Source organism: Sturnira hondurensis, unplaced genomic scaffold (assembly GCF_014824575.4).
Source record: "Sturnira hondurensis isolate 20B ecotype Veracruz unplaced genomic scaffold, ASM1482457v3 Scaffold0006496, whole genome shotgun sequence".
Classification (NCBI taxonomy): Eukaryota; Metazoa; Chordata; class Mammalia; order Chiroptera; family Phyllostomidae; genus Sturnira; species Sturnira hondurensis.
Window position 1 is genome coordinate 13,195,454 of NW_028079127.1, and position 13,205 is coordinate 13,208,658.

General features: G+C 54.9%; 1 protein-coding gene across 1 annotated transcript in view; it reads left to right on the forward strand.

Annotated features, from left to right (window-relative positions):
* DPP6 (dipeptidyl peptidase like 6) overlaps positions 1–13,205 on the forward strand; it is a 190,076-nt gene that overhangs the window by 88,271 nt on the left and 88,600 nt on the right. The window contains exon 7 of the mRNA XM_037049919.1: positions 7,211–7,292. Coding sequence (XP_036905814.1) covers positions 7,211–7,292 — 82 coding nt within the window. The remainder of the gene's footprint in view (positions 1–7,210; positions 7,293–13,205) is intronic.

Here is a 13,205-nt window from a genome sequence, read left to right on the forward strand (position 1 = left end):
CTCCCCTTTCGGAGGAGGCCCTTTGCTACACAGCAGTGCCTGTGTGTACTGGCCAGCAACCTGGGGCGCCGTGCCATCGGGGTGTTTGCAGTGTGGGCTGCAGCATCGCTGGGCAGCCTGAGTGTGCCTGGACTCCGCTAGCCACGGGGTGGACAGCGGGAAGACCGCTCGGCTCCTTCCCTTCTAGTTTGTTTTGCGTTTACATGACCTTTCTCTCTTCTCTGTGCTCCAGACAGTCCCTACAGAAGCTCAACGGAAGACACCCCCGGGCCTTATTTACACCAGGGACAGTGGCTTAGACTGGGCATCAGCGGTGGCCTTGACAAAGACACAGGGATTCAGACAGGGGGGTGGGGGCTGGTGGAGAGACCGGCACAGTCGGATCGCGGGTGTGCAGTTACAGGGTCCGTGAGCACAGCTGCCTCACAACACAACCACGGCTCTCTCCCCAACACGTTTTGGGTCAGTGCCCAGCAGTGGGGGCCAGGCCGGAAGCACCTCTACAACCAAGAGTAGCAGCCACTTCCGTCTCCCCGAGATACACCACCCTGCCCCTCCTGCACCCCCGTGGTTGTCCCCGGACACCAAGGACATGTCGTCCCTTTCTGGGATGTCTTCTAACGGGGCCATGCTCACAGTCTCGCATGTGAGCACGGCTTCTTCATGAGCAAGATTGCTTTGCGAGTCGCCCACGCGGCTGCATTTGTTGTGGGTCGTCCTGACGGCCGAGGAGTCAGTCATGCGCTGACCATGCGCCGTAGGGGCCATTTCCAGCTTGGGGCTGCGAGGGAGCAAAGCGCTGTGTCTGTATGCAGGATGTCATGCGGGCGGGCGTTGTCCTTTGGGGGGTCAAACTCCTAGAAATGGAATTGCTGAGTGGCTCAGAGATGGGCGTGTAGCTTGCTAAACCGTGGTATTGCTATCGGCCGTGGTGACTCCATTCAGACCCCCTTCTTATTTTTTAAGATTCTTTACTTATTCTCTTTTTAGAGAGCAGGGAAGGGAAGGAGAAAGAGAGGGAGAGAAACATCAATGCATGTTTGCCTCTCAAGCGCCCCCTCCTGGGGACCTGGCCCACAACCCAGGTCTGTGTCCTGACTGGGAATCGAACCAGCGGCCCTTTGGTTTGCAGGCTGGTGCCCAATCCACTGAGGCGCACCAGTCAGGGCTAGACCCCCTTTTTAAAATCCATGGCCCTGTAGAGCTGGGTTGCTTAACCCCCAACATGCAGCCATCCCCACACGTGGCTGGTGGCCTCTCCCATGTAGATGCCTGTCCCAGGGCACATGTCCGTCTACACTGGGCCATCGCTCCCTGCCATCTAGCCTGACTACGCATTTCTCATCCCTCGAAGCATTCTCCTGGGAGCGCTGGTTCGGTGCCGGGTCCGTGGAGGAAGTGAGTGCCAGCTGGAATGGGAGCGGGAGGCAGGGGGCAAAGGGCAGGGTGGAAGGTACTGAGCAGTGGTGTGCCCGCAGCCCTGGGCAGAGCCCCGGGAGTGGCTCAGAGCGCTTCCACCTCGTACACAGTCCTCGCTTCTTTGTCCTGAAGTTCGGTGTGGCCTTCCTGCAGCTCCCACGCAATGGGGGGTGGTCTAACACAGGCCTGTGCACGCGTGGGAAGCTGACCCCTGCCCTCTCCGCCTTCCCCAAACTTGACTGGAAGAGCTCTCCGAAGATCCTTCATAACAGCTACGACGTCCAGCCTCCCCGCCCCCCAGGGACCTGTGGCCTCTAGTTAAATAGCATAATTTCTCACTGATCACCCGTGGCCTTTCAGCAAACTGTCTGCCGTGTCCACGTGAGAATCCCCGCTGGCCACTTCCCCGGCTCTCCCTGGAAGAGAGGATCGGAGAGACGATTATAAATTGGTGATGAATGCCACTAAGAAACTGTAGCGACATGTTTTAAGTTGAACTAAAACAGGAACTGAAGTTGTGACCAGCCCCCTACCATCTGGGACGACATTGGCGAGTGACAGCAAGTGAGGAGGAGCCTTCGGACCCCCCCAGGAGGGTCTGCAGTGGGACAGGGTCACTTCCAGAGGCCCCTTCACGGCGAACCCTCTGTTCTGTTTGTTCTGTTGAAACGTCAGCCCACCTCCAGTCCACCAGCGGTCCCACGAGATGCTGAGCCTCGTCGACATGAAGATAAAAAGCTCGCCTCTTTCTGAGACCTCACAGCGCTGTGTACGCTCTTCAGAGAAACCCACCCCAGCAAACCTTTCCTCCCCAAAGACTGTGAAGTAACCAGTGGGCACACTGCTGCCCGCCCCCCAACCTGTGAAACGGGGACCAGCCCCCTCACTGAGGTGCCGGAGGGGCGGTGAGCGGGGCCCAGCTCTGAGCCTGTTTTCACATCTCAGCCACTCGGGGCTGGTAGCTGACACCAGCTTTTCCCCTAAACCACGACAAAGCTTTCAAACAGCCGCGGAGTCTTCAGGCTCCGCATTTGGGTTCCTTGTCTTTTACCCCACGTATGATTGCAGAAGTCACATCCTGAGTTAAAGGTGCCGAGCGATTGGTTCTGCGGGCTGGTGAGAGAGGACGCCCCCAAAGCTGGGGTTGGTGCCCGTGGATCAGGGGGCGGGGGGAGGCTCGGGTTCGGATGGGAGGAAACAAACCCTGGATCGGGAGAGAAGGGAGAGAGCGCCTCCCACAGGGCACCCACGCCTCTCAGGAGCTTCTCCTTGGTGAATCCCCACCACCCGTCATCCTGATCTGCATGGCTGGGTCCACTTTGCTCCTGACCCATGCCCAGACATCTCGGGCTCGCTCTGGGCCCCTGAGCAACTTTGTGCCACGGCGGGACTTCACTGAAGAGCAGGGACAGAAAGGCTCTCCGATGACAAACGCTTGTCTTTAATGCGTGTGGTGGCAGGTGACGCCTAAGTGCAGGGAGGTAAACAGACGTGTTTGTTCTCAGGGCCAGGAAGCCGGGCTCAGAGGGGCCCTTCTCCATGGGCCAGCTCTAGGACTGGGTGGGTTGAAAGCACAGGGTGTCCCCACGGCCCTTCCAGTGTGGAGCTCCTGGTCCCTGATGTCACATGTGCTATGGACCGCAGAGACCGCCTAATTTTGGAAAAACATGAGCAAATGATTGTCCGCCTCTCTCTTCCCCCCATGATGTCAGAGCAGACACCCCCCTGGTCTGACTCCAGGCCCCAGGAGCGGGTGAGGCCGCTGCTTCCCCCTCCTCGTTGAAACCTCCGGAAGCCCAAGAGGACTTGCCGGTCAGACAACGCAGGGAAGGGAACCTCCCCAAGGCCACCCAGGGTCCCCGGGTGTAATTTCAGGGCTCTATCAACGTAGCGACTCCTTAACTGTTAAGGAGTCGAAATTACATTCAGCCCTTTGAAGGCAACCGCGAGGCTGGGGCAGCCCCCGGTGAAAATGAGTTTGACGCCCCTGCTGTCCATCCATCCATCCACCCTCCATCCACCCCCATCCATCCACCCTCCATCCGTCCATCCATCCGTGCGTCTCTCTCCAGCATTTGCCTATCATGGGTGCCCCTCCGCCGTGCATCCGACACTCTGCCAGAACTGGCAGGGTCTTTGACGTTTTCATACCGGCCACCATGCTCAGCGTATAGGAAGGCTCAGAAAACACGCGTTCATATTTGACATTGAAAACGCCACTTTTGGAGGCCTTTAGCTGTGAACGGGCAGGAGCCAGAAAAGCAACGTCCAGTTTTGCTTTTCCAAAGGCTATGTTCGTTGGGAAACTTTTCGATCCCGTACCCCAGCTTGGGAAGATAAATGAGTAAACTTTTCAACACGAATTCACTGTTCAAAAGGCAACATGATTTATGCCCTGTGTGTTTATTGCTCAAATAAGCCCAGTCCGAAAGGATTGCATGATTACCTTGGGATAGAGTTAGGTCCAGATAATTGTGTTTGTCCTTAATCATTTTTTTACCAATTCATCTCCACCCCGAGATGATTCCTACAGAGCCTGGCATGGGGTCTTTAAAGTAAATGAATAAATGAAGAAGAGAAAGACAGAGAGGAGAGAGGACAAACAAACACCAAAATAAGTAAATACATACTTTCATGTTCACGCTCTCTCTCTCTCTCTCTCTCTCTCTCTCACACACACACACACACACACACACACACCCCTGAAAATTTCAGTCTGAGGACAAAGAACCGGTTTTAGGCTCAGGGCCAAGAGCAGTCCAGGAGGTCTTCCTGGAGGAGGCAGCCCCCCGGGTTTATTTTCTGATGGGAGTGCACGCCCCACAGGAAATTCGGTGAGTGGCGGCAGATAGAACTCCCACAGGTTTTCGCTCACTGCCCTTCCCGTCCTAACTTTACCCTCCCGCAGTGAGAGACCTGGTCCCCTCTCTCCTGTGTGCGCATCCACCTGTATGTTCGTTCACCCCAGCACGCACCTGCAGCCGTTTCAGAATGGCTCGCCCACCCCTGGGGGAAACTCATGGATTCACCAGACATCAGCCGTTTCCCTCTCTGCAGCTTTGCGGGATTCTGTCAAAAGACTGTTTCCAGAAATTTCTTATGTTGGTTCATGTCTTCCCCCCGCCCCCCATGTAATATTGTGCCTGTTTGTAATGGGGTTCTGGCCTGTTGTTACGGCTTCGACTCCATTCTGAGTTCCCCCACACCCCGGTTGTCTTTCATTGTTTCTCTTATTTGGGGGATGTTTTAAGAATATGTAAAACCCTATTATAGTCTAAAACCAGGTGTCATACTGGAAAAATTCACCCAGAGAAATGAGACTCCCCCCTCTTTCCAGGGACCTCGGTCCCTGCCTGCCTTCTCTCCACTCTCCCCTGTGCATCACCAACCTCTGGTTTCTGGGTGGCACTCCCTGTACTTTTTTTACTCACAAATGAGGAGATGTGTGTATAGTTTCCCATCCATCCCTTTCTTATGAGATGGATTGCACCCTAGGGGGCTCTGCACAGCTCCGACGTGGGAACCACTGCCATCCACTTATAGAGACCTTCCTGCTTTTTCACAGCTGTATACTATTCCACTGCATGGTCATGCCATGGTTTCCTCAATACACGTTGCTCCTGATAGTTTGTAGTTACAAAGCTGCGATGAATACAAAGTTCCACGATCGGGAGAGGTGGATCTTCTAGGGTGTGGTCTGGGTCCAAGGTTGAGTGTGTATTGAATCAGGTATTGACAAATTTCCCTCTGAAAGGATCATACACCGATTAGCATCCCCACCAGCAAAGCATGAGAATGCCCATCTCCCACAGCCTCACCCCCAACAACCTCATACTGTTTCTTGTTTATGAATTTGCGAGAGACAGACGGAGAGACACACTGACGTGTTGTTCTACTTGCCGATGCATCATTGGTTGATACTTGTATGTGCCCCGACTGGGGATTGAACCCACAACCTTGGTGTCTTGGGACGGCGCTCTAACCAGCTGAGCTACCCAACTATGGCCCATGTTATCCTTTTCCTGCCGTCTTTTGTGTGTCTGTTTTTGGCAAATTTCGCAGATAAGAAATAAGGCGGTACAGTTTCCATTTGCATTTCTCCAGTTTTGCCTGCGTCTCGGACCTTTTCATGGGTTCAAGGGCTGTTGTAATGTCCTTTTGGAGACTCATCTGTTCACGCCTTTTCTCACATGTCTGTCATTGTTTGGCCTTTTGCAACATTAATTTCAGAGTTCTTTACTTGGTGGAGACCTTAGGCAATTGTCCACGGGATGAGCTCTGAATATTCTCTCCCCATCCCTCAGGTGTCTTTTGTTTGTGATGTCCGATCGTGCAATTTTTTAAAAACGTACACACCGTCAGATTTATCGCTCCTCTATTTCCTCACTCCTGCATTCTGAGTCGCCCTTCGGAGCCCTTTACCCTGCACAGAATCGGGGAGGACGTCAGCCTCGCTTATGAAAATAATAATGGTCAGACAGTAAAATCGTACGCGTGGCGGAGTTTGCTCAAGTTCCTGAGGAGCCTGGAATGTTAACACACCCCGTTATTGCCCCAGCTGCTGGGGCTCTCAGCTGGCCCCTGTCCTCGTCACCCCTTACTCGGTGCTTCCCCCCCCCCACCTCCCGGTTTCCCTGACCACGGCACCCCCAGGACACCCCCATCTGAAACTGCTAGGCAGTGCAGACTGCCTCCCCTTCCCGGGGCTTTCGACTCAGGTGGATTCCCTCTCGTCCGAGCAGGACCGGGAACCGCGTACTTCACAACCTGCGACTGGCCCGAGCCCTCCCTCCATCCACATCCTTGCCCACCTCCCCTGCCTTCCCTCTCACCTCGTCTCTCTTGTCCAACATCTTCTTTCCCAAAAGCCGTCAGCCACAGTCTCTCTGCAGATGAAGGGGCACATTCGTAGCTGCATCTCCCACTTAAGAAGCCTCATGGCCCCGTGGCGGGGGGCTCCCCGACCGAGGCCGGCCTGTCCCGCAGAACTGGGGCAGGGCCCTTCCTGGGGAACGCAACAGGAAGGTCCTTGAAAGCACCAGGGGCGGAGTCTCCTCTGTACATTGTAGTCGGCCGTGGCTACAAAGTGTCTTGAATAGTTGACTCTTATAAAGGTGCTAGTTGTTTCTTTTTTATGTTTTCATGAGGACCCTGAAAGGACAGAGGAAGGATTTTTGTCGGTGTGGTATTTTGCATGTAATAAATTAAGAATAAAAAAATGTAGGCAATGTTTGAAAGGAAAAAATATTTCTCTTGATAGATAGATATAGATACTATAGATATAGATGGAGAGAAAGATATTATTACTCATTATTTCTCTCTCTCTCTCTGGAGAGTTATGACACAAGCTGAAAGGCGGACTCCGTCCTCAAAGCCACGCATTTTCGGAAGTCACCGGGGCCTGGCATCATGCTTAGAAGCCCAGGACGAAAACCCGTCTTCCGGGGAGGCCGTAGACGGAGATCTAAATTACGAGGATTTATTGCTGCAGAGCTATGCATCTCGACCGTGGATTCGGGCTGTTGTGAATGTGTTAAAACTCGATCCGCAGACTCCCCTGTGAGTCCTCTCCGAGGATGCCGGCCGTGCGGGGGTCGGCGGAGCTGGGGCGGCTTCGCGTGCCGCGCACGCATCCGGAGGGACCTGGCGGAGGTGGAGGCGGACTGTTGAGCACCAGCCCTCGACTCCGACGCAGAGGAAGCGGAGGGGGCAATGCTCAGCGGGAGGATTCAGTCGTAGCCCCCTTGATTCCTGTTCCCCACCGTTTCGCTTTGTTTGTTCTGTTTTCCAGGGACCCTCAAAGCCTAGACCCCCCGGAGGTCAGCAACGCGAAGCTCCAGTACGCCGGGTGGGGGCCCAAGGGGCAGCAGCTGGTAAGCAGACCCCGTTCGGGGGCTCCGTTCGGCACTGGGTGCCGCTGATGTGTTAGAGCCCGAACCTGGTGCACGCTCGTCGGCCTGCGCGTGCGCAGGACGCGTGGATAAGCGCACCAGGGCATCTGCTGATGTCCGCATCTGTTTCTTTTGGGGGGGAGAATCCTCTTAGAACTGGAATCGCCTTTGCTTTGGGGTCCACGTCCTCTCTGCCCACGCTGCCCCCAGCTGTGGCTGTGGGCGCAGCTTACGGGTGTCCTGGGAGGTCTGAGCACCCTCCCCTCATTGAACGCCCTGCAGACAAGAGTGACCAGGCTCCTGGGGCCCTTGGAAGGGTCTTTCGTGTTGTTCTTGGAACTTGGGTGCTCTCTGGGGGGAGGCATTAACGAGGCGGGCAGCTGCGTGTCCCTGTGGAGCGTGGCCCCCTAGAGCCACCCTGGCATGCGGCGTCGCCGGCAGCTGCGAGGCCTCTGGGTGCTGCACCCCACATGTCCACAGAGTCCTACTCAGATGGGCAAAGATGAGGCGCTCGGAGGTTCTGGGTGGCACCATGGTGCAGGGGTGTCCAGCCTGTGGCATCTCTGGGTCACCCTGGGAGAAGAAGCGTTGTCTTGGGCCCCACGTTCAATACGTCGCGACACGTGATCACACAAAAAATCTCATCGTGTTTTAAGTAAATTTACGATTTTGCGTTGAGCCCCATGCACAGCCATCCTGGGCCGCATGCAGATGCCCCTGGTGGCAGAAGGCCTCTGAGCGCGGCGTCAGAGGGTGCCGGCTCTGACCCCGGTGTGGACTGGCTGCCGAAGGGAGGGGGGACTTGGCCCACGCAGGGTTGATTTGGGGAAGAGGCCCTCCCATGCCTGAGTCGGCTGGAGCCTGGCGCCGTCTGAGACCAGACGGCACTACCCACCCTGTGCTGCATGATTTTATTGCTGTCGCCCCCCCCCCCCCCGAANAACGTTAACGCACCATCTTCTCCTGCATCTTCAAGCTGATGGACAAAAGCTGCATTAAAAAAAAAAAAAAAAAAAAAACGCCTTTTCCTAAAGTAGCACAGATTTTTCTGATCTCAGAGCGAGACGGTATGGCCTAGGGTCTCTACTGTCCTCGGCCTATTTCCCTCAATGGAATGGTTCTATTTTCTCCGTTGCCCATGAATTCCAGTGGCTCAAACAGATTGAAAGGAACAGGGGTGGAGGCCAGCAAACCATTGTAGCGGTCATGCCATCGCCCCCGATGCTATAATCTCGGGAATCAGATTTCGGAAGGTACATTAAGCTTCTGGGACTCAGAGTGTCCGGGAGGACGACCGAAGGAGGTCACTTTGCTTTCTGACGCGTCAGCAACAAGGAGGGCGGGGGTTAGGCCAGCCCCTCCCTAGCACCGGCGTGTCCCCCTCCACACCCAGGACAGCGCTTTGCTGCCTTGAGTCATGAAGGGTCCGGGACACTCCGCCCTGAGGGTTTTGTGCCCACACTGGCTCACTTAAAGAAAGAGAAAATGCTTCTTCTTTAAGGCGTTGGGGGTTCCGCCCAGCAGAAAAAGTAATTTTTTCGAGGAGGCCCTTAATATGGTAAAAATTCATGCTGCCGAAATGTCAACCGTTCAACCTGAGATATGAGATGGAAAAGATTGTTCTGGAAGCACCAACACGCTTTTTTCAGTGGGTCAGAGGGCAGAGGCCCCAGACCTGAGAGAGCCTTTGTGTCCTGTACCTCCAGGTGTGGCAGCCCCGTGGCGACTGTCAGCTCCCAGGTGAGAGCAAGGTGCAGACAGAGGGCCGAGTGGGCGCTGTGCACCCTGCGGCCCCGAGCCAGCCGGGGGGGAGAGGTGGGGATGGGGGGGTGGGGGGAGGTGCAGCCACGCCACCTGCCGCCGTGTCGGGGTGGGGAACCAACCCAACTCTGAACCCAGAATCAGGTCCATAAACACCATGCAGCCTGCAGCCATGTCACTGGTCTCGAAATCCAAAGGCCCTGACTTTGAACTTGAGAAGGAGAAGAAAGTTGTGTTGCGTGGGTTCTGTTTCTCAAGGGCCGTTACCAACCACAGATTCGGAGTCAGAGGGGAACTTTCAGATCTTGGTTCCAGCAGGTGCCGAAGGTCCGGTGGTGCGGGCGGGGGTGATGCCTCGGACACGCCGGGGCCACCTCGGGCATTAGCTCATCTGTTCAGACTGTGTCCAATGGAGCCACGTGTGAGAAAAATACTCGGTAAACAGTGGTTTTTACTGTTGTTGCCCTTGGGGTTGTTACTTGGCTGAACCAACATGTGGAGAATGAGGAGAAAGAGGAATCGTACCCAGTGACAGTTGGGCGAGGCTCTGAAGGGGACTGAGGCTGCCCTGGGCCACGCAGGACACACGGCGGGGGCCGGAGGGCGTCCAAGGGGTTTGGTCTCTTCTCCGAATCTCTTCCACCTCGGAGGGATGCTGCTCGGTAGGTGCACCGCCAAGCCCTGTCCCTCCAAGTCTTCAGCCTCCCATAGGTCTGCACGCGTCTGTCCCTTTGTGGGGACAGCAGTGCCCTCTGCTCTGCTGCCAGCCCCCCGCCCCCGTGACCACCATTCTGGTCTCGGTTTCTACCAGTCTGGCTTTTTCGACTCCACCTGTCAGTGAGATCACGCGGCGTTTGTCTTTCTCCGGCCGACTCCTGGAACGGTGACTAAGTGTCGGATGGAAGTGTCAGCGGGTGCGGTGGTGGTGACCGTTCTGTCACACTTTCAACTTACACACTGTTACCATCACTTACATCGTATTAAAGCTGGGGCGGGGGCCCTCCCGTAAAACAGAGCGCCCAGTCCCAGGGCCCAGGGGTCCATCTCCTCTCCCCGGAAAGCCACCAGGGAACGGTGCCAAAATGGGATGGGCGAGCTTCCCTGGGACACAGCCGTCCCGGAGGGCGCAGCCGCTCAGTTCCTTGTAAGTGACAAAGGGGGCAGGGAGCATCATGTCAGCACTGACAAATCCAGCAACAGGGGCAAAATTGACTTTTCCGGCCAGAAGTGGTTATTTCATGAAACGCCGCATCCGCCGTGAGGCCCAGGCCGAGGTGGCGTCCCATTAATAACTTATAAAAGCCTCTAACCGGTGTGGGTTAATTTGGTTTTCATTTAAAAAACATTCATCACAGCCCTGAAGTCCGTGAGAGCAGCCACGCAACTAACTCCCAGGGATGGAGACCGCCTCACGGGTCCTCCAGTGACGGGCAGAGCCAGGGGTGGCCGGACAGCTGCCGGCACGGCCAGGGCACCCCTGTTGCATGGACACGGCGCGGCACCAGCCTGGGGCCCCGAGGGAGTTGGTGGCGTCCACGTTCCCCTGCGCTCAAGCAGACACTCAGTTTTGGGGGATTAACCTGGTCGGACGGACTGGCCAGCATGGCCCAGCCACCTGCCCCTCGTAGCTGCAGTAGTGGAATTAGGGTGGACGATGGGGGCTTTCTGCTTCCACCCAAAGGCACTCTGTAGGATGGGGATGTCGCAACACAAAAAAGCAGTGGATTGGGCACAGGCCTGCGAAGCAAAGGGTCGCTGGTTCGATCCCCAGTCAGGGCACGTGCCTGCGTTGCAGGCCAGGTCCCCAGTAGGGGGCACACAAGAGGCAACCACACATGGATGTTTCTCTCCCTCTCTTTCTCCCTCCCTTCCCCTCTCTCTAAAAATAAATAAATAAAATCTTTTAAAACAAACACAAAAAAGCCGCTTCACAGTTGTGGGATCTGAGAGGGAGAAAAGGAGACTATGTGCGTTGTACATTGTGATTCAGTGGAGATTTTTTTTATTTTTTTTAATTTTTTTTTTAGTTTTTCAATTATATCCGTGGAAACAAACTTTTTGTCATGTTGTATGAATACAGGGCAGAGGCATGAAAGAAAACTCATTTTTAAAACATGAAGAAAATAGGCCCTGGCTGGTGTGGCTCAGTGGATTGAACTCGGGCCTGTGAACCGAAGGGTCACCGGTTCAATTCCCAGTCAGGCCACATCCCTGGGTTGTAGGCCAGTTCCCAGGAGGGGGCATGCGAGAAGCAACCACACATGGATGTTTCTCTCCCTCTCTTCCTCCCTTCCCCTCTCTCTAAAGATAAATTTAATCTTTTCAAAAACATGACAAAAAGACACAGGTAGAATCAGGAAGACGTTCCTACACGGGAACAGACAAAACAACAGGAGGAGAGACATTAGCAACAGTCACGTGTAATAATTCTCGAGGCTGGAAATGCCCTCCGCGTGTCTAGGGAGCGGTTTGGGGAAGTATCGTGTGCCCACAGGATGCGCTACCACACAGCCCTCAAAACCAGTCGGTTAGGCTGCCCTGGCCGGGTGGCTCAGTGGGTGGGAGCATCGTCCAGTGTGCAGAAAAAAAGGCTGCAGGTTCGATCCTTTGTCAGGGCGGGTGTGGAAGGCAACTGATTGAAGTTTCTCTCCCCGCCTCTTCCTCTCTGTCTAAAATCAATAAACTCCCCAGGTGTGGATTTAAAGAACAGATAGGCCATACAAAACACAGCGGGGGACGTGTCATCCAGTCGGTCCCATTCACACCAAAAGTACGCTGTCTGGGGCGTGCTGGCGTGTGGGGGAGATCATTGCTTTAGCCAACTTGTGGGCATTTCACCCACCTCTGAAAGTTCCTGGAATACAGCCACCCTATGGTTTTGTTAAAAACGAAAAAGAAAAGGACGTCTGTTGTCAGCAATGAGTTTTAGGCATTCCGCTCAACGGACATGTGCTCCAGCCGCAGAGGGGGAGGGCAGACTTTTGGGGGGGTCCGAGCCCAAACGGTCCTCAGGGACTAAAGACAGTGTCTTTTATTCTGTCGGTTTCAAAACACCTTGCAAATGTGACCTTTCTCCCCGTCTGGGCTGCAGCCCATAAGAGCTATTTCCCAGAAATCACTCAGAAGCAGGTGGACTTAGGGTTGACATCGGGACCCGACCTCGTCGCGAACGCTGGTCTGAGGGTTAAGCTTTGCTCTCCACCTCCCAGCCCCCCTAATTCGATTGTGAGGGAGCAGTGTGTATTATTTCTTAGGAAGAATCTAATTTAGGAGGGTGCTCGAGTCTGCTCGGGCGATATTAAGTTAGAGAATTTCGAGATAATCTATCAAATGCGATTTAAAAGCAAGACCAGGCTTCTCTGCATTAAGGAGCAGCGCCTTCCGTGATGGATTCCTGGGATAATGCAACGAGGCAGTCATAAATTAAAATAACCTTTTTAGACATTGGGGCGGAGGGTGGAGGCCACAGTTACATTGTAACCCTGGGCAAAGCAGACCCTGCCACCTACAGGCCGGAGCAGGTTCCGGATGTCTGCAGGTTTCTCCTGCAGCTGAATTCTCCACAGTGCCTGCAGTGGGCTTTTAGGGGCTACTTTGTGCGCCTCTCCCATGTGGAGGGGGGGAGCACCTCTTTGTCATAATTTCGAAAACGTTTCATGGTGGGAAACTATCACGGCAAAGGCCCCATCCCCTGGTCTGTGTGGAATAACCGTGACTCTTTCTCCCACGAAACGGCCGGGCCGCTGTCGGTCCCTGGTTCTGTGACGGTGCCTCACGGACCTCTGTTTTACCCTTCAGCGGGTTCGCCGCCCAGTTACTTTGCTTCCCAGACCCAGCGCGAGCTGCAGGTGGAACGGGGGTGGTTTTCGTTGCACCTGGCTTTTCCGCGGCCCGTGGCTCTGTATTGAGCACAGGGCCGGTTCTCGGCAAACAGTTGTTACCTGGATGCTATCCAAGAGGGAAAATAAAATTATGAGCCAGATTGATGGGCGCCAGGTCCAAAATTCATGGAAACTGGAACAACTCGGTGTTCTCACCTAGAAAACGTGAGATTTGACAACGTGTCTGATGCTTAAGTCGCCTGGCTCGTTCAGGTCACGAGCCCCACCGTGGAGGGGGTTCTGGATTTTTGCG